At 32.8% G+C, this 23075-nt stretch overlaps 1 protein-coding gene across 1 annotated transcript in view; it reads right to left on the bottom strand.

Moving 5' to 3' along the window:
* Positions 1 to 18273: 18273 nt before the first annotated feature.
* LOC143235341 (zwei Ig domain protein zig-8-like) overlaps positions 18274 to 23075 on the bottom strand; it is a 162516-nt gene continuing 157714 nt past the window's right edge. The window contains exon 5 of the mRNA XM_076473418.1: positions 18274 to 18891. Within this exon, the coding sequence (XP_076329533.1) occupies positions 18776 to 18891 (116 nt within the window). The 3' untranslated portion in view covers positions 18274 to 18775. The remainder of the gene's footprint in view (positions 18892 to 23075) is intronic.

Raw genomic sequence — 23075 nt, 5'->3', positions numbered from 1 at the left:
AATGATTCTTTTATCATAAAATATTATAAGCTATATTATTACTTATATATTTATTATAAAAAATATTCAAAATGAAATATTTCCAAAGTTTTAAAGATGAAATCTGCTCCATCAGTAAGTTTATGAGCTTACAACTCTATAAACCAGGGTTCGATACCAGTGGTAATACGAGCACATATAATTTGTTGTGTAGCTTTGCGCTTGTCTGCAAACAAACCAAAGTTCAAAAGTGAAAATTCGTATTAAAAATCCATTTATGAAATTAATGTTTAATTTTAGTGAAAGTTCGTTTAAAGTTCCAACAATGATGTCCAATAACTTTTTCTTATCAAGTAAAAGAGCCATGCATCAAATCAGAATGCAGCAGTAAGAGAGAACACTATATTATTAATTTACTATGTTATTACTTTGCGAGAAAAAAATGATAAATATGCTATAAATCCTCACACGTGCATGTCTATAGGTATCGCACTTGGAATTTAACATCTGCTATCTTCACTTTTTAACATTTGTGGTGCTGATACTTCAATCTGTTTTGAGAATGAAGACGTGAAAATTGACATAAAATCTGAGTTTGTTCCAAACATACAAAATGTATCATGTTTATTGAAAAGTGTAATTCTTTATGAACACAAGACACCCCCTTGAAGTAACAATGTATTATATAGATGGCTGGTATGGGTTAACCTGAAGATGACCTGAGAAGGTCGAAACGTTGTTCTCTACTTTATTTTAATTAAAATTTAATATATGTACCAGCCGCCTTTAAAATACAGCGTAATCTTTTTCTGCTCATTTGACACAAACAGACACTTTGATTTATTTTCATATTAAAAGTAAAATTATTACATTTCTTAACACTTGATTCATTACGTTTGAAAAAAAAAAACGAAAAACTTGTTGAAAATTGTCTGTAGATCCTGAATGAAGTAGTGCTGGTAAAACAAAATCAGTTACATCTATTCTGGTGAATTTATGTCAGTTACTCCTGCAAATAACTGTTTTGTTGAAATATGATCATTTGAAAATAAACTTGGACCATTAGAGTAGTATTTAATTCTTGAACAACTACTCATAAATGGTTTGTTTGTTTTTAAGCTATCTGCGCAAGCCGTCCCTAATTTGGAAAAGAGGGAAGGCAGCTAGTCATCAGACCTACTCTTTACTCTTTACCAACGAATAGTGGGATTGACAGTCATATTATAACGCCCTTACCGCTGAAAAGGCGAGTATATTTGGTGCGACGGGGACTCGAACCCGCAACCCTCAGATTACGAGTCGAATGCCTTAACCCACCTGACCATGCCGGGCCGGCGATAAATGGAATTTATCAGACAAGATGAAACGTATCAGTTACTGCTTGTACTGACATTATTCTGACTACAAAGTTATATCTGCAATTTTACATTCATACTCTGTGTGATGTTTTACTGGCTTACGAGTATTTCAACAACTGGCTACAATAATTAATATTACATATATATATATACATAATCAGAATTTGTAAGACAGTTTATATATTTTATTTCTTTTTTAACAATATATTAACTAAAAAATCATAAATCTTCGAATTCACAAAGAAGCCAAATGTTCTTACTTGAAGTGAAATAAATGAAATATTTTAACTTAAATAATAAAATCGTACACCAACTAAATTGTGTAGTAATCCTTTTTTCCGATTAACTAACAACTTGTTTGCAAGATGTTTTATGTTGTATAATATATGTACGAGTTTACTTCCGTAAAGTCTCCGTAAATGAATAAATAAAACCAAAAGTAATTTTTTTTTCCTTTGAAGTTCACGTGTCAAGCTGTGTTTAAGACCTACAGAATGTCTAATTCCTTTTGTGATTCATGACAGTACAAATTACAACGTTAAGCGTTCTTTATATGAAGTCATATAATGTTTACTGACTTATTGACAGACAACACGCTACTGTATAGTGGTACGAGTGGTTATAGCAAGTGAAATAGCTGCTTTCATACAATGCATGAATCTCAGTCTTATCATTAAGACCTTGTAATATGTAACGTCTCTGCTTCAAAAATGTATGAAATTTCTTAATTTCATTCTGTTATAAAAAGTTTAATAATATTGAAATGTGTTGTTTAAATTTAAAACAAAATTAGGTCAGTTGGTTGTTTTATATAACAATACTGTAACAACTCTACACACGATATATAGCTCACAACAAATGCTTTCTGTGCAGGACTCATACAGTCTCTGCATGAGCAGGATTTAACACAAATCTTATATGTTTTACACTTACTGTTGAGTGTGTCCCAGTTTCATACACTTCGTACGTGTACAAAGTATTGTATGTGCCACCTTGGTATGCATTGTTCATTCAATTGCTTCGAATCTATTACGTTCTACTTTGTGTAGATTTATCAGCTTACATAAAAATCTTCAAATACAAAACATTAAGCTTCGATTACTATAATATTTCAAAGAAGACATACGCTATTCATCTTATAGTAACCTTTGTTTCGATTTGCCTTGGTGAAAGAGACTGATACTCTGAATCAAAAAGAGCAATCGTGCTGTTTATAACATTCCAATACACCAAACTCATTGATGACTTAGAACTCCTTTCATGTTCAGAATTTAATATATTTCCATGTTTTGTTGTTTGTTTCGTGATATTTTAGGAATTACAATCATAAATTCTGAAACGTACAAAGATAGGATTTAAAACACTAGTTTTCTAGATGATAGTTCACTCACTCTTTTATTAAAGCCATATATTTACTATTTGGATAACTTATCTTACATTTGCTGTTCCGTTATTAAAGTTTACAATGTTTATTAACATTCTAATGTAATTAATAGAACTAGATTTTCCTATAATTTCGACCACACACGTTCCACAGTCCGTCAACTCGCAAAGCCAAACACCTTTCAAACTTCCGATATGAAATTATCCCTTATATATAAATTGCAAACAGCCTCTTTAATATGATTTTCTAACTGACATAATTGCCACATGCCCCCCAGTTGCACAGTGGTATTTCTGCGGATTTAAAATGACAAAAGTACTTTGTGTACAAATTGTACATTCAAGTCTTGAAGTTTGTTTGTAAGCAACAGTTTGCTAATTAAGACAGATGTTTTCGTGTGATGAAAATACCTTTTCCGCACAGAAGTTGATAAATGTATTAGCCAGTGTTTCCACTCGTCTACTTTGAAGTTGCCAAAGCTTGATGCAAATTTCTATGGAAGTATTAAACATCAGAAGACAATAAATTAATTCTGTTTTAACATGCATTAATTATAACTGCTCAATGACAAATTGTTGTTGCTTTTTGCAGCGACTAAGATCAAATTCTCCAGAGGACCAAATATACTCAGTAAGTAGATCAAAGTAGTGCAGTTCTAAGACAGAAAATTAGCATGGCTATATTTTACTAAATCTTTTCCAGAAGACTTAGTTTTCAATAACAATTTCCTGTCCACTTTTTCAGAAATAATGAAGTATTTCCTAATCTGTGCTCCGATACTTCGTGGTTATCAGATTCTGGATTGGATAATGGAAGACCATTTCATGTTTTTTTTTTTTAAGTGTAAACCTAATTCGTAGCTAGTGCTAAAAGAGTATTTGATAGAGGATTGTTAATATGTTGTTGTTTTGAGTTAAACACAAAGCTACACAATGTGTCCTGCCCACCACGGGTATTGAAAATCGGTTTTTAGCGTTGTAAGTCCGCAGACATACTGCTGAGCCACTGGAGGGCATTGTTAATATGTAATGAACTTATAAAGCAACTATAGTTAAAGTAAGCTTAGACTTGCTTGGAAGACGCTTGGTTTCAATACATCTAAGACATTTCTGGTTTAGACATCTCTGTTTCAAAGAGATATTACGATAAATATTATTATCATAATCTTCCTGAAGAACTCATCCAAGAAAGTTTTAAAGTATTCACTCTTTGTACTGGAGAACGATTCTTAAGAAAACAAGCTTTATGAAATGACAACAACAAAAAAGCCAAAAACAGAAAAAAATGTTTAATTTAAGGAGCTCCATTAAGAAGAGAGACGTGAGTGGCTGGTTTACCGTTTCTGTAAGGCCTTTGACCGATAGCTTTGATATATTACATTACTAAAACTATTGTTCATTAAGTTTAATTCTGATGTTCTACATACTACTATAATCTATCGAATAAGCTCCATTCAAAAAGCTGTAGTGTATTTATTACTCTGTAGTGATAGAATGACTTAAAATCATATTTTTTTTATTTGCTAGTATGACACAACCTACACATAATACTGTAAGTTGTTTTTTTTTGTTTTTTTAATTTCGCACAAAGCTACTCGAGGGCTATCTGTGCTAGCCGTCCCTAATTTAGCAGTGTAAGACTAGAGGAAAGGCAGCTAGTCAACACCACCCACCGCTAACTCTTGGGCTACTCTTTTACCAACGAATAGTGGGATTGACCGTCACATTATAACGCCCCCACGGCTGAAAGGGCGAGCATGTTTGGCGCGAAGGGGATGCAAACCCGCGACCCTCAGATTACGAGTCGTACGCCTTAACACGCTTGGCCATGCCGAGCCTCACATAATAAAGCCTAAAACAACCTACACATAATAAAGCCTACAACAATCTACACATAATAAAGCTAACCTAAAGGAAGAAAAATAGGAGATTTGTAGCTTTTATAATAAAAGTCGCTTCATGCAATATTTAACTCATAAGAAGTTCGTGCAAAACAGTGCTTGTAAAAGTTACCGTTTTACATAACTCATTAAAACATATGTTTACTTTACATATTTAATACATTGGGATAAAAACTCCAATTAAGTATTTAGTATGGTTAAAACAGAAACAAGTGAAGTTGAAATATTAATACACAGCTTCGTTCACTCAATGAAAATTTCTATATATCATTTTAAAATGTAAGCAAAACCTTGCGATTATAAATAGCCATCAAACCTCCACCAGGTAAATGTTTGAGTCTCCATGTTCCATACTTTGCAATCAAAATCAGGTATTTTTCCTAATCTGATAAGATGGTCACTAATATCACAAACATATATATAATTTTCTTCTCTTATCTAACGATGACGACCTGAACTCCATCTATGTTGTAAAAATTACCGACTTTTGTTTGTTATCAAAGTTTTCAAATAAAGCTTACATTGTTTCATGTACATGTGCAATAGCCTTATACCAACATTGTAAGAAGGGTGGACACCTACGGTTGCCTGTCCAGGTGTCATCTTCAGTAGATGATCCATACACTTGAATTTTGGTTCCTTTATATATGAGTATGCAGAAATTTTGAAGCAATAAAAATATCAAACGTACGATAAGGGATACATGAAATATATGGCATTATACAGAATGATTAAATCTATCTTCTTATAACACGCATCACGCATCAAACTAATAATGAAATATTTGGATTTGTCTATATGTTTAACTTACTCTAACATCACCCTATTTCAGAGCCTATATTCTTGCCTTATCTGTTTTCTCATGCTTTTCAAAAGTGGATACTGCTCATTAGTGTTCATAACACTATGTAACACAAATTTTTTTCCTGGATAGTATGTGTTATTTCTTAATTGCTTATGTTGTAAAAGTATAGGAAATGGCCAATATTTCCTTCAAACTTTGATTTTATGGCCTGGATAATGAAATTTAGAAATTAACCTATTTTCTATGTAATAACGGGCAAATTTGCACATTTTCATTTACATAAGGTTTGAATAAAATAATCAAGATTTACATGTATTTATACTAAAGTTATACAAAAATGTTTAGAAGTGAGTAGTTTTTCGAGATTTGCGACTGTAATGTAAATCACTTTCACATATCAGTCCCCAAATAAAGTCTCCCATCATGTTTTCGTTATACGCTCCAAGGTCACAAAAGTAAAGTTTGAAGAGAAAAATAGTTTGTTTTTTTCATTTACTTTAGGCATAACCAACTGCAAAATAACACTTTCTGTCCAGGAACAAGAAAAAGTAAAAATTTTATTACATAATGTTATGATAAAATGTAATCAGTTTCCTGTAGAACATTGTTCACATTCTAATAGTTTTATTGTATACTGACATGTGATTTATTTCTTTTCTTCTTTTGCTTGAGTTATTGTTTCTACTACTAATGCACTTCATTTTCTCATTAACATATTTATGCCAGAATTCGTCACTAGGGTACTACATGTATGTAAAAAGAGAAATGATTGACTATAAGACATGTGACGTAATGTCCAGGATCACATAAGCCTACCCCTCCCCCCACACAAAAAAAAAAGAATTTGAAAATATATGTTTTTCAATACTTTCTTCTTATTTTATTAATGTTTAAATTCAAAGGCACAACATGACATGATAAGCGTTTGTCTTGAAACTGATTAGAATTCCTATTAAGATTTCTAGTTTATCCAAATAATTTTATTAATTATTATTTTAATAGTCCCACTGAGAGTCGTGGGTTCGAATCCCCGTCACATCAAACATGCTCGTTCTTTCAGCCATAGGGGCGTTATAATTTACGGTCAATCCCACTATTCGTTGATAAAAGAATAGCTCAAGAGGTGGCGGTGAGTGGTGAAGACTAGCTACCTTTTCTTTAGTCTTACACTGCTAAATTAGGGACGGCTAGCGCAGATAGCCCTCGTGTAGCTTTGCGCGAAATCCATAAACAAACAAACTCAGTAAAAAGTTACTGGATACTGCGATAATGGCTGCTCACCTATGTATAATTAAAGTTTGGATGCAGTACCGTGTTAAGAGTTTGGCTTTTTGATTGATGGTGAAAACTTTTAAAAGAATCAAAAGTAAATAAATGCTAAATTTTTGTAGCACAACTGTACACGTGTAACAAAGTAACAGCATTTTGATTCAATTGTCCAGGATCACATAAGTTCCCCCTTCCAAAAAAAATAATTTAGATAATTTATATTTGTCAACATTTTTTGCTTACTTTACTTGTGTTCGTGATTACCTTCCAATTACAGATGGCTAGAGTGTGTATGTGTTTTTTTATAGCAAAGGCACATCGAGCTATCTTCTAAGCCCACCGAGGGAAATCGAACCCTTGATTTTAGCCTTATAACTTTGTAGACAAATATAGCAGGGGGCGGATGGCTAGAAGGTTTCAGAATTTTATTTCAAAAGTCTCTAACCATCAATACCATACGTCGATATCACAATATTTCCAATATTTCTTCCTTTTGTACTTGCTTTCCCCATCAAATGGGAACTAAATGTGTTTATCTAACATATTTATGTTCGAAGTAATCACTAGGATACTATAAGTAAGAAGGAACGAAATACAATGAAAATAATCAAATCTAAATGAAATTAACACCAATTATTCTATAAGTTGGAGTAGGACAGTAACCCTGATAGGCAGTGACAAAATAACAAGACAATGAAAACTAAGTGAAATGAACACCAATTATTCTATAAGTTGGAGTAGGACAGTAACCCTGTTAGGCAGTGACAAAATAACAAGACAATGAAAACTAAGTGAAATGAACACCAATTATTCTATAAGTTGGAGTAGGACAGTAACCCTGTTAGGCAGTGACAAAATAACAAGACAATGAAAACTAAGTGAAATGAACACCAATTATTCTATAAGTTGGAGTAGGACAGTAACCCTGTTAGGCAGTGACAAAATAACAAGACAATGAAAACTAAGTGAAATGAACACCAATTATTCTATAAGTTGGAGAAGGACAGTAACCCTGATAGGCGGTGACAAAAATATTTGCTAACAGTAATACTTAGATATTGAAATAATAAGGGTTAAAATTCCAATTGTTCCTATTACACTGGGTTGCATCCAGAAAGTATGTTGAATCGTGTTTCGCTAACATGTGAAAACAGTTATACGCCAAAGTATAAGTGAAATAACGTGATTCCTATAAATATTACACACAAAATATATAATGGTGGTCATCTTCTCGACATTTAACTGCTCGAAAATATTTTGGCGAACATTTTTACGCCATTTGTACTCTAATGAAAGATAAGGAAAAAGGATTCGTATGGCGTAAAAGCCATTTCATTTTCAGAAAAATCCTTAATGTTCAGTGATTAAGGAGATTTACGTTTTCATTTGAGACGCACGTTGCTCGACGCGTGCGTTTCTTGAATATTGGATATGAATTAGTATTCTGAGAAAACTGGACATGAGAATAGCTAAAACTGCAATTACGAAGGCAGCAAAACTTAGTATTGTTACATACTTCGTGGTTATCAGATTCTAAATTGGATAATGGAAGAACATTTCATTTTTTTTAAGTGCAAACCTAATTCGTAGCTAGTGCTAAAATAATATTTGATGGAGTATTGTTAATATATAATGAACTTATAAAGCAACTACAGCTAAAGTAAGTTTAGACCTGCTTGGAAAACGCTTGGTTTCAATACATCTAAGACATTCTTGGTTTAGATATCTCTGTTTCAAAAAGATATTACGAGAAGTAACAAATTTCCCGATTATAGTGAGCAGTGTAACCAACATAAATGACGGGTGATTTTAAATTATTTTGAATAATATAAATTGCATCATACTTGCATGTTCCAATAACATCAGTCAAATAAACAGCAATGAATGTAATGTTGAAACTTGAATAGCAGGCTTAGGTCAAGTTGGCTTTTCGTGACACTTAATGGTGTCGCAGTTTGACCACTTGATGTTTACAATTACATTTGGTAGAATAGCCAAATACTGTGAACTAGAATATTAGGCCTATGGGACTAAGAAACACTTAGTGCATTGTCATACATCACTATTAAAGCTTCAGGTCAAGTTGGCTTCTCGTGACACTTAATGGTGTCGCAGTTTGACCACCTGATGTTTTCAATTACATTTGGTAGAATAGCCAAATACTGTGAACTAGAACATTAGGTCTATGGGACTAAGAAACACTTAGTCCATTGTCATACATCAGTATTACAGACTCTTCTAGTTCGTACTTGTATCGTCTTGCAACATTTTACTAATACAAACAGCTATTGAGATACTGTTTAATTTACTACTATGTGACATTACGTCATCAGTGAAATATTTGCATATTTTATCTATCATCTCTCAGTGAAGACGAATGTGAGGAAGATTCATTAAGAATGCACCTTACTGTTAGTTAGAACTGTTTCTATTACTTAAGTAAAATGGTGGTTTTTGGTATTCTATTGGATATATTTATTACCAAAAGTGTGCCAACAATTTGTTTCAAAAATGTCCCAGAGAAAATGAGCGTGTTACTGTTTTGATTGTTTGTGTTCCACAGCCATTGAACGTGGATTGTTTTGATTTTCTGTGTTCCAAAACCATTGAACGTGATACTGTTTTGATTGTTTGTATTCCACAGTCATTGAACGTGGTATTGTATTGATTGTTCGTGTTCCGCAGCCATTGAGCGTGATACAGTTTTGATTGTTTGTGTTCCACAGCCATTGAACGTGGATTGTTTTGATTATTTGTGTTCCACAGCTATTGAATGTGGTATTGTTTTGATTGGTTTTGTTTCACAGTCGTTGAACGTAATATTGTTTTGATTGTCTGTGTTCAAAAACCATTGAATGTGATATTGTTTGATTGTTTGTATTCCATAGCCATTGAACGTGGTATTGTTTGATTGTTCGTGTTCCACAGTAATTGAACGTGGATTGTTTTGATTATTTGTGTTCCACAGTTATTGAACGTAATATTGTTTTGATTGTCTGTGTTCCAAAGCCATTGAATGTGGTATTGTTTGATTGTTCTTGTTCCACAGCTATTGAACGTGGTATTGTTTTGTTTGTGTTCCAAAGCCATTGAACGTGGTATTGTTTGTGTTCCAAAGCCATTGCACGTGCTATTGTTTGATTGTTTGTGTTCCGTTGAACGTGGTATTGTCTGTTAGTCCTCCTTCAAAGTAGTTGATTTCAAGTTGCTTATGCTCAATGATACTACCCGAATCAGTGAGAAAACATGAAGAAACGTATTACATAATATAAAAATAGTGACACATGAAATTCACATTTCCTTATTAAAATATACAAATGAAGCTATTAACTAATTTTAAAAAAAGTTACAAAAGGATTCATAAACTTATCATAATCTTTGAAGCATCAGATGGATATTTCCCCAAGCAAACAACTTACTTTTAAAGAGGTTACTTTAACACATGTAGATTTACCGACAGAACTAATTCGGATTTAATGTGAAGTAAATCGTGAATCGGGTGAATTCTAGCAAAATATTGTAACTACATGTTAGGCTTAGGCCAGATAACCACCAGGACAAGTAAACTCCCAAAATTTCCTCATGTGCAGAATCGTAGCATCAAGACGTAACGAAAAATTATACAAGCCATTCCATAAATACTGGCCCGGCATGGCCTAGCGCGTAAGGCGTGCGACTCGTAATCCGAGGGTCGCGGGTTCGCGCCCGCGTCGCGCTAAACATGCTCGCCCTCCCAGCCGTGGGGGTATATAATGTGACGGTCAATCCCACTATTCGTTGGTAAAGAATAGCCCAGGAGTTGGCAGTGGGTGGTGATGACTAGCTGCCTTCCCTCTAGTCTTACACTGCTAAATTAGGGACGGCTAGCACAGATAGCCCTCGAGTAGCTTTGTGCGAAATTTCCAAACAAACAAACCATAAATACTGCACATGTGACAGTCACTTACTAAGCATCAGCAGGTTTAAAATCCGCATGTTAATATACCCTAAATCAATACTAGCGAAAACTAATTCACCACCTCCAATTAGTAGAGCTGAATTTATGCTATTGGCCTTTTCTGTTAACTACGCCACCAAAGGTTATGATTTCACCATTAGTTGTTTGCATGTACGTGTGTATTTGTTTTGTGTTTATCAAAAAAAAATTTCAGTAAAGGTTTAATGGAGTTCAAGGAAACTTGGTATATATTTAGACTATTATCCATCTTACAAATGTTAATTTTTGGATTGTTGAAGTCAAAATTCCAAAAAAATCCTTATTGGTTAAATACAAGAAACTATTTTCCATACCGTTTTCACTCTGTAACTCATTTACCAGATATTGATTAAACTTGATAGGCATATCTAGAATATTATTCTTCATTATTATTTTAAAATGGATTTGTGTCCGTTGATAATTACGAACCTGCAGACATATTTTCTTATATTTTTAAGAGCCGAATATCAACAACGCTGCGTGGCAAGTGTATGAATTTACTGAGTAATCCTTTCGTCTTGTTTAGGAATAATAATTTTTTATGAAAGGTTTTATATTTTCAAGAGTTTCGTGTCACTTTAATCGTGCATATTATTTTAAAAAATAATAGCTCAGGTTAGGTTTGTTTGTTTGAATTTCGTGCAAATCTACACGAGGGCTATTTACGCTAGCCATCCCTAATTTAACAGTGTAGTCATCACCACTCACTCCCAACTCTTGGGCTACTCTTTTACCAAAGAATAGTGGGATTGGCCGTTGATTTTAACGCTTCCACGGCTGAAAGGTCAAGTATATTGGTGTGACGGAGATTCGAACTCACGATCCTCGGATTACGAGTCGAGTGTCTTAACCGCCTGGCCATACCGAACCATCAGAGAAAGTGCTAGTATTTCTGAGAGCCGCAAACGTATATCCATAACTCGATTTAAAATATATAAAGGTAAAAATAAATGTTTAAGAAATAGACATTATTATATTTAAACCAACCAGTTTAAAACCATAAACACAGCATGACATGGCAAACCTTTGTCTTGAAACTGATTATGATTCCCATTGGAATAGGCACGGCTGATATTCCGAGGTGATTATTACATCTGTATCTCGGTAAAAAGTTACTAGATACTGCGATAATGGCTGTTCACCTGCGTATAATTAAAGTTTGAATGCAGTAACGTGTTAAGAGTTTGGCTTGTTGAATAATGGTGAAAACGTTTAAAAGAATCAAAAGTAAACAAATGCTAAATTTTGTAGCACAACTCTATACGTGTAACAAAGTAACATCATTTTGATTCAATGAATTAGAGAAAGAAAAAAGAAAAAAGAATTCGAGAATGTATATTTTTGAACAGTTTTTGCTTATCTTGCTCGTATTCATGATTACTTTTCAATTACAAATGGCTTGAAGGTTTTAGAATTTTAATTATAAAGTCTTTAGCCGTCGGTATCCGGCGTAGATATCTTGGATAACAAATCTGTTTTATTATTTTTTAACTTATGTAAAATATAAGAAAGGAAAGCAGAAAAGCGTAACACATCACTTAAAATATTAAAAGGAATTCATTGGTTTATCATGGTAATTCCATAAATTTCTTCAAACATCCACCTGTCTATATCCAGCTCTGACCCCCAAAGTACTCATTTATTGTCAGATGTGAAGTTATTAGATCTCAGTTTTAATGTCAAAGATAAAGGAGCAGATATTACTCTGGTAAAAATAACTTTTTTTACTGTTTTAAGTTTTTAGTTCAAGGTAAAAGAGAGAACAGCTTTTTTAAACAAAATAACAAAACCTTGATAACCAAAATGAATTATTAGAAACAGCCATAGGAAGTTAAAATATGACTACAAATTTAAATATAATGTAAGAAAAGAAAAAAATCAAATTTTGTATGTATTTATATCCACTTTCTAACAAAATATGTGCACTTGTAGTTAATAGAAACTCTCGCAGTTTCTCACATGAGTTCAACTGAAAGAACCATCATGGAATCCTTTATAGCAGAATTTTAGATGGGTATTTTGCCGTCAATTAAGCAAAGTTTAATTTCCAATTGCTCCTTAGTAAACACCTTAGTTATGTTTAACGATTGAAATACTATTAACAAAAATGTATGTTTTTTTGTTTTTAACGTAGAATATTTTAGTAGTCATTTTAACAGCATATTTTGTTATCAGTAAAACCCTGAAATCCTCTTGATAAACCGTAGTGATATGATAAATCAAAAGAGAATTTTAGGGATTTTTTTGGACTAAAGGTTGTGGATTTATCTCAGAAAGTTATTTTTGGATAAAAAAGGTTTTTCTCTTACTATTATTTTCTACAAGGGAAGTAGCTGATTGTAATAATAAATTGAATACAATCACTATTGGGTGGCATATTCTGCAGGTCGCCGACCCCTCTTACTCCAGTTTGTTTCACGCAAAGCTACACGAGGGCTATCTGCGCTAGCCGTTCCTAATTTAGCAGGGAAGGCAGCTAGTCATCACTTTCTGCTGCAAACTCTTGGGCTACTCTTTTACTAACGAATAGTGGGATTGACAGTCACATTATTATGCACCCCTGCCTGAAAGGGCGAGCATGTTTGGTGTGACGGGGATTCGAACCCGCGACCCTCAGATTATGAGTTGACTGCCTTAACCACCTGGCCGTGCGGGGTTTGCTATGAGTGTAAAATGAAGGTGTACCAAAGAGTAGGATAATAAGGGAATCCAGAAAAAATTATATATGAACATATGTCGAAATCTCTCTTCATGTTATAAGGTCATCAACTTTATTATTTTCATTTCAATAATAATCAAAGCCAGCGCCAAACATGCTCGCCCTCCCCGCCGTGGGAGCGTTATAATGTGACGGTCAATCCCACTATTCGTGGGTAAAAGAGTAGTCCAAGAGTTGGCGGTGGGTGGTGATGACTAGCTGCCTTCCCTCTAGTCTTACACTGCTAAATTAGGGACGGCTAGCACAGATAGCCCTCGAGTAGCTTTGTGCGAAATTCCAAATCAAACAAACAATAATCAAAGCCCCAAAGTTAATACTTTATCTAATTTGAATTACACACTTTATTTTGTACGATTACACTGGTTCATCTTACACCGCTTCATTTTAACCTACTGTTTTCGATCTTTAAATATATCGTACAGCCAACAGTAGTTAATTTTTCAGTCATACTGTTTTGTGTCTTTTATTATGTGTAACCTATCAAAGTCTATATATGTTCATTTTTCCTCAATTAAATATAGTAACGTTTGTGCACTTTTAAAACATAAGATGTACTTTAACACAAAATCCCATTTACTTTTACTTCAGTAATTTCTCTTTTTCAAGTTTTCTCATATAATGGATTAGGTTATCAACACGTCATCCATCTGACACAATCCAAATCATAAGAACTGTTGAGGCATACGGCAATTATAATTTCTTGACACACTGCACAGGTGAAAATAACAGTTTCGTTTACTATACATGAAACTTTAAGCACATTTTAACTAACCACAGATTAAAAGTTCTAGAAACTGTTTAATGTTTAATATAATCATGAAAAGATTATTTGTTTATGTTTATCTTATAATTTCAAAATTCACGCAAGAACAAATGTTTTGTAAAATTCAAATAGAGTTCATATTTTGCTTGTTCAAAATAAATAATGTATTTCTTTTGTGTGACGTTATGTGAAAACAAGTATTTAGATAATCGCGATTCAGGTACGTTATAATAACAGTACGTTATATACGTATTTAACAATACTACATTTCGTGTTAGCATCAATTGTTAAATATAAATCGCATTCATATACACAAATTTAAATATTCATAAGCACCATAGATGATTTATCACCCTACACTGTCTCCCACCCATTATAGACCCTAACAACACGCTCTCTGGCGATATAACTTTGAGCTATGGCACCTTGAACTATCCAATCTATTACCTTGCCATCTGTTGCTATTTTATTGAACTATGGTGTCATGTGACCTTCTAGTCTCAATCCCCATATATTGGACTATAATTACTGCAGTGATAAACAGATATAGAACACCCCACGTTGCAAAACGGTTTTTATCTCTTCATTACGGAATGTTTTAATTTTAATAAAATAAAGTTAGAAATTATTTCCCAGTTCGGAAATAGTGGTAAACCATTTTCAGTGTATTTTTCAATATATATCTGTCTGACCATGAAATAATTATCAAAATGTATCGACGGGGTAACAGATTATTTTGTTGTAACACTAAACTAGAGATACCATGAAGCATACTTGCCTGATAACATCGTGGTTAGCCCTTAATGGAATCTTTATTAAATATAACCAAAAAATAGATATAACTCTCATTCCAATGGTTAAACAAACACTGAATAACTCTTCTCACACATGACAGTTTTGTTCAAATACTTAGCTAAATATTTCATTTTTGTGAATTACATCAGAAAATTTAGCAATTTAGAATATTCATGAAGTACGAATAAACCCGAAAATAATATCTTAATATCTTCCTCTAGATTTAGATATATGTTTTTCTTTTTAACAGCGTCAGAAATACACTACGGTAAACATGTTAACGATAAAGCAAATAAATGTTTTCTCTCGTTTGTTTAATGTTGGCGTTTCTTCATATTGCAGCATCCTGTATTTTGTTAAAGTCTAAAGTTGACAACATATGTTTAATTGTCTATATTTGATTTTCTTTATAAAGACAGATAATAACAATCCAGAAGTTTATTTTAGTTCTCCAGTTTTCCTCTGAACAGTTTGTATGATCAAAATACGAAACTTTAATACCCGTTTTTATGATATGTATTAAACAGTAATGAATAATTGGTTTAAATCGTGTTTAGCTATCATGTGCTGCCATCTAGAATGAATTATGTTGAACTTCTTCCCTTAAGCCCGACAATGTTAATGATACAAGAGCAGATCTAGTTTTTTTTTCTATTTTGGAACAACTTCAGTTTATGGTTGAAAAGGAAACATATTCAGCAAATCTTATCTTATTCATTTTAAACAACGGTGAGTTATAGACAATTGAGTACGACATGAAAGAAACGGAGTTCAAGTTCACTGAAGTTTTAACGTGTCTTTCTATGGAACATCGGCACACTTACAGAATTACAAGATATAATTCGGGGCTTAATTTTCTGCAATGGACACAACGGCTAGTTCAATGTGGGTAGCTTTGGTCTACAACAAACAAAACAATTTTATAACCTGCAATTGCTTTTAATCATGGGTATAATTTAAAACGTTCCACTTCTGCCTAAGGAGGACATCTTACCCGACGTATTTTTGTGCTACATGATTCAACCGCAATGTACGTCATTACCCATCACTAGTATGCACGTTCTTTTGCACAAATGTCTTATATAATGAGCAATTTGTGCATGAGCATGACGTTCCATATTTTTGCGGTAACATTTAAATTATCATTTATGTTATTTAAATGTAATTGTTACATGTAGCATTTATTTTCAATTGCATTCTTTATTAGTTAGATGAGTACCATTTCATCACACTATGGGGTCAATTTTGTTGAACCTTGAACGTAAAATTACCAGAACCAAAAATTACGCAATTTTTTAAATCTCTAAATATGGTTTATATCCGGTCTTTGTTTTAACTACATATTACATTTATAATAAAACAATACTTATTTTAAAACATTTAGATTTTTTTGTAGCATTCATCTTGGTCGAAAATATATTCAATGTCAAGGTGTCCATCTTCCTTAACAAGTATATATACTTAAATTAAAACCAGATAACTGTCTCTCATGAAGGTGAAAAACAGCTTTCAATTCACGGAACTATTAATTATGACACACATGTTAAATATATTACATCTTGCTTTGCAAAATTTGAACAATCATCGAATTCGAATGTTAAATTTGTGAGACGTGATAATTCGTCTTAAAATCAGAGAAACGGGGAATTAATTCAATACGAGACGTAAATTTGGTTTTAAGCATTTGGATAAAATATATTATTTATTAAAGTAATTATTATGGAACAGATACGAAGGTAGATTGTGTCTCATCAATATACATAACGAAACTGATGTAGAAGTAGATTGTGTCTCATCAATATACATAACGAAACTGGTGTAAAAGTAGATTGTGTCTCATCAATATACATAATGAAACTGATGTAGAAGTAGATTGTGTCTCATCAATATACATAACGAAACTGATGTAGAAGTAGATTGTGTCTCATTAATATACATAACGAAACTGATGTAGAAGTAGATTGTGTCTCATTAATATACATAACGAAACTGATGTAGAAGTAGATTGTGTCTCATCAATATACATAAAGAAACTGATGTAGAAGTAGATTGTGTCTCATCAATATACATAACGAAACTGATGTAGAAGTAGATTGTGTCTCATCAATATACATAACGAAACTGATGTAGAAGTAGATTGTGTCTCATCAATATACATAACGAAACTGATGTAGAAGTAGATTGTGTCTCATCAATATACATAACGAAACTGATGTAGAAGTAGATTGTGTCTCATCAATATACATAACGAAACTGATGTGGAAGTAGATTGTGTCTCATCAATATACATAACGAAACTGATGTAGAAGTAGATTGTGTCTCATTAATATACATAACGAAACTGATGTAGAAGTAGATTGTGTCTCATCAATATACATAACGAAACTGATGTAGAAGTAGATTGTGTCTCATCAATATATATAACGAAACTGATGTAGAAGTAGATTGTGTCTCATCAATATACATAACGAAACTGATGTAGAAGTAGACTGTGTCTCATCAATATACATAACGAAACTGGTGTAAAAGTAGATTGTGTCTCATCAATATACATAATGAAACTGATGTAGAAGTAGATTGTGTCTCATCAATATACATAACGAAACTGATGTAAAAGTAGATTGTGTCTCATCAATATACATAATGAAACTGATGTAGAAGTAGATTGTGTCTCATCAATATACATAACGAAACTGATGTAGAAGTAGATTGTGTCTCATCAATATACATAACGAAACTGATGTAGAAGTAGATTGTGTCTCATTAATATACATAATGAAACTGATGTAGAAGTAGATTGTGTCTCATCAATACACATAACGAAACTGATGTAGAAGTAGATTGTGTCTCATCAATATACATAACGAAACTGATGTAGAAGTAGATTGTGTCTCATCAATATACATAACGAAACTGATGTAGAAGTAGATTGTGTCTCATCAATATACATAACGAAACTGATGTAGAAGTAGATTGTGTCTCATCAATATACATAACGAAACTGATGTAGAAGAAGATTGTGTCTCATCAATATACATAACGAAACTGATGTAGAAGTAGATTGTGTCTCATCAATACACATAACGAAACTGATGTAGAAGTAGGTTGTGTCTCATCAATATACATAACGAAACTGATGTAGAAGTAGATTGTGTCTCATCAATACACATAACGAAACTGATGTAAAATACATTATACACGTTCACGAAAGGGACAGAGTTAGTGATTCCTTGAAGGTTTATTTATATATACAATTTAAAACAACATTTATTACTTCTTATATCATTATCAGTACCTGAAAGAGATTTCGATTTGACTTTAGTTATTTTTCATTAGACTGTCAACCATCGACTCTGTTTATTTGTATTTTAACAACATTACATTAAAAATATACTTAAGATATGAACATATATATTAATAGTTAACGATACAAGAAACATGAGTATCTTACATATATATACTAACCAGTAGCCGCTTGGAATATTTTAATTGTTCAGGATATATAGAATAATTTTTAGTGCATGCAAGTATCCGTAATCTTTACATGTACGTGTATTTTTCCTTTAATAAATAGAAATGAAAAACAAACAAAAAACAATTATTTACAGTAATTAACATCCAGAGCCAAAATCTTATCGAATACTTTTTTATCCTTTCTGTGTTTGACCTTCAGTTGCTATTTTGTACACTCCGTATTTCTGCCAACGTATTGATGAAATTTGTAGATGACGTGGTTTTCTCAGATGCCTTTTGAAAAAGATGCCTCAATATCATGAGAAGTTGTCATGGAAACAGGAAACAGATAAATATGATACTTAACACGGCTATCATCTCAAGAAAGCCCAAGCTGCAACAGCGACAAAGGTAACACAGCGGTCGTGATGAGTACTAGAAGGTGACAGTGAAGAACTGGTATCTCTCTGAATGGCTGCTGGATTCTCACCTAAAAATAAAATGTCGCCTTTTAAATTCATGCATTGTTGAGAACATATATTTTTAAATAAAAATCACTTAAATTAAACTAAAACACAATTTAAATTTGTTTTTATTACACTGGAAAAGCTTTTTTTTTAATAGAAAACAGCAAATTACAACTAATTCAACTTCTACAACTTGTATGACATGTCATTATGAGTTGAATTTTAAACTGTTTTCTGCTAAGCTAAGTATACATTATCTCAGAGTTGTATTTGATAACCTATGTGAAGAGAACATTCACGGCACTGAACTTTGAACAGCTAAGTCATCTCTTAACAGTAAGATTCGAATTTCAATTGCACCCGAGCTTCTTCCAAACAATTCTAAACGGTAAGTGGTTGATTTACTAGCAACTGGATATTTAAATTATTTACACATCTTTTATTAATAGATGCAAGTATAAGATATAAACGTATTCTGTTAATTGAGAACACGTTCTGTGTTGTGCAGTTCATAAACTAATGTTTTACGTCATATCTAAGTGTAACTTATTTGAAGTTTTACTGAAAGAAATAACAGAGTTATAACAAACGGTTTCTAGAAGATCGCGTAGAAATTTCTTTTTGAAAAGTAATTGTTCAGATAATTGTTTTGAGAAACAATGATGTAATTGGAGCATGGCGTTGATCTCTATTATTTCAACGTTATTAGCAACAGCCTTACTCAGGGGTTATAAAAACGTGTCACAAAATATAGCCACGTTTAAATACAGTTACTGTTATGATAAATGGTTATGTCAAAGATAAGTTTATAAGAAATATATATTATCATGAACTAATTTCAAATAATATTTCTTACAGTATTGATGTACTCCAAAACAAGAAATGGTGAATTAGATTCTGGTGATATTTGTGAATGTTAGTATGAACAAGGTCGCACGTGTTTCAAATTCTATAAGCCGTTTTTCTATGTCTTTAATACTTTGTATTGAAGAGTTATTTAATTAAAGCATTTATAATATTTTCTGTAATAGTTTACTTACAAAATTATGATCGCTTGAGTATTTTTTATAATTTACGTTTACACAAGTTTGGATTGTTTTGAATTTCGTGCAAAGTTACACGAGGGCTATCTGCACTAGCCGTCCCTAATTTAGCAGTGTAAAACTAGAGGTAAGGCAGCTAGTCATCACCACCCACCGCCAACTCTTGGGCTACTCGTTTACCAACGAATAATGGGATTGACCGTCACATTATAACGCCCCCACGGCTGAAAGAGCGAACATGTTTGGTGTGAAAAGATTCAAACCCGCGACCCTCAGATTATGAGTCGAGTGCCTTAACCACCTAGCCATGCGAGGCCTTATAAAGAATTACCTCGAATTCTTGTATTGGACAAATTTGGGTGAAAAATAAGATTTCAAAATACCAACATAGTTCTAGAATATTCCAAAAGTATATTTGTTTTGTTTACTGATTTAAGTCTGGTGGGGCCTGTTAGTTAAGGTGATCGATTTTCAGGGGTTGCGGGCTCGAATCCCATCATCGAACATACTCTCATCAGTGTGGGTATTATAATGTTGTAGTCACTCCCACTATTCATCAGTAAAGAGAAGCTCAAGAACTGACGATTGATGTAGTTGACTAGCTGTCTTCTCTCTACCCTATCATTTCTAAATTATAGACGACTTGTTCAGATAATCTTCGTGCAGCTTTGTGCGACATCTAAAAAAAAACCAACAAATCAACAGACATTTACCGATTAAAACCACTTCTCGAAACCACTCAAAATAGGTTAGAAAATGTAGACAAAAGTCAAAGGTAGTAGTATCATAATAAATTATTATTTTTTTCATTCAGGTTAAACATATTTTCATATCTCACTTTCTCGAATATAATTGCTATCTGGCGTTAATCTGTGTGTTTGAATGCCACAAAATTGAAAGCGTTTATTATATTAAAGCTTAGGCAACTAAAATATATTAAAACTATTGCGTTCATTATCAAATCAAAGGGTTATGAATTAGCTATTTATATTAGACTGGAAAATACACGTGATATAAATGTTTACTAAAAAATTAAATTAGTAATCTACCTCTGGAAATTCTTCTCAAGTGAAAACAAGATGTTACCCTCGCTCAATTTGTTTCTTTTACACAAAATATATTACAAATGCATTGAAATCCTCACTTATAAATTAACAAAAATATTTTTTAAGTATGTAAACATTTTGATCCAACCCTAGTGATAGAAATCTTTAGAACAGGCCTTAACTTTGTAATTTTCCCGTTTGAATTTATCACTATTTCTTCTACTTTCTCTTTAATATCTAGTGTTGTTATTAAAAGACAGATGGCACTATGGCTAGGATGTCTTTGGCATCACGGCCTTAGCAGGAAGATTTTATGTTTTCGAAGAAAAGCATATGGAAAAGCACCTTCTAACATCTACTACCTCAAGGAAGAGTAAAATAGCAGTTTATGATGGCAGACGATACTTTTAAAACATATCCCATCAACTATAAAATAAGGAATTATAAACACAGTCACGTGCAAAACTAGTGTAACCAAGATTTGTACATTTGTACTTCAACGCAATGGAACGAACAAGCGTCCACCAAACGATAACTATAAGCCTTTTTATAAAAAAAATAATGTCAACAATATTGATAAAATTGGCAATAGAATTTCTTTTCACCTTTAACCTCTTGTAAACTTGTTTTCAACCTCGTGTAAATAACTGTATTTTTATATTTTGGAAACTCACGATAAGTAGTAATAGAGTCGAGTCTAAAGTTACCTGAAATGAAACTGACTCGAAGAATACGAATGAGGCACATACACATACACATACAACTAATAATATTTTAAATTTGAGAAAGAAAACTGAAAAACACGAAGACATTTTGAATGCATTAGGTGGTTAGGTGGGTTAAGGCGTTCGACTCGTAATCCGAAGGTCGCGGGTACGAATCCCCGTCGAACCAAACAAGCTCGCTCTTTCAGGCGTGGGGACGTTATAAAGTTACGTTTAATCCCAATATTCGTTGGTAAAAGAGTAGCCCAAGCGTTGGCAGTGGATGGTGATGACTAGGTACCTTCCCTCTGGTCTTACACTGCTAAATTATAGATAGCTATCTCTCTTGTAGCTTTGCGAGAAATTAAAAAAATAAAGTGTCATAAAAAGTCTCACAAAACGCAAACAGATGTTATCTATATAACACCGTTTTCAAGTTGAACCTATATCTACATGATACATAACAAGTACACCTATTTGTGATGACTCGAAACCCACTTGAAGTGAAACTATATCTCAGGACGGCTGGTAAGGGATATAAATACTTCTATAAATCAGAGAACAACGTCTCGAACTAAGAAACCGAGATACAAGTAACATCTATATTTATACAACACCTTACAAGTAGCACGTATTTTTATATAGCACGTAACACGTAGAACCTATGTTTGTAAATACATAGATATTGATTGGTAGTTGAAAACCTTGTCTGGTTTGAGGAACCAAAATTTCCCCACTGCAAATGCAGTGAAATGAATTTTCAACCACATAACTTCGGTTTGCTTTTTCTACTTTATTTATACAAAAGACCGTCGAAATTATTTTTTTATATTTAAAGTTCTAATATTTTTAAATTTTAAAGTTGGTGCTTTTGAATGAAGCTACATGTTTTCATCTAAAAAGAATATGAAGCTGAAATACATTGAAATACAGGGTGTTCCGCACCACCCAGTTCCTATATTAAGATAGTAAGGATATGTTGAAATAAAGGGTCTTCCGTACCACTCCGTTCCTATATTGAGGTAGTAAGGATACGTTGAAATACAGAAGCATCCATACCATTCCGTTCCCATATTAAGGTAGTAAGGATACCTTACAATTCTGAATGATCCATTACACCCAAATATTAAAAATATTACTATTTTTATCACATGGCTTTTTACTTTTTAAATGGGCTTTACGTCTTATATGCTTTTATAACTAATTTGGGAACCAGACAAATAAAGAAAGTCTATAATTGTACCTATGCTTCTGTTATTCATGACTAACCGATAGTCATGAAATACTGTACTTCTGTTGTTCTCTACAGGGATTCTCTATCACTCCCCTAACCGATAGTCATGAAATACTGTTCTTCTGTTGTTCTCTACAGGGATTCTCTATCACTACCCTAACCGATAGTCATGAAATACTG

This window comes from Tachypleus tridentatus, chromosome 2, assembly GCF_004210375.1.
Source record: "Tachypleus tridentatus isolate NWPU-2018 chromosome 2, ASM421037v1, whole genome shotgun sequence".
In the NCBI taxonomy this organism is placed as follows: Eukaryota; Metazoa; Arthropoda; class Merostomata; order Xiphosura; family Limulidae; genus Tachypleus; species Tachypleus tridentatus.
The sequence above is the reverse complement of the archived record's forward strand: the minus strand, read 5'-3'. Positions and strand labels throughout refer to the sequence as shown.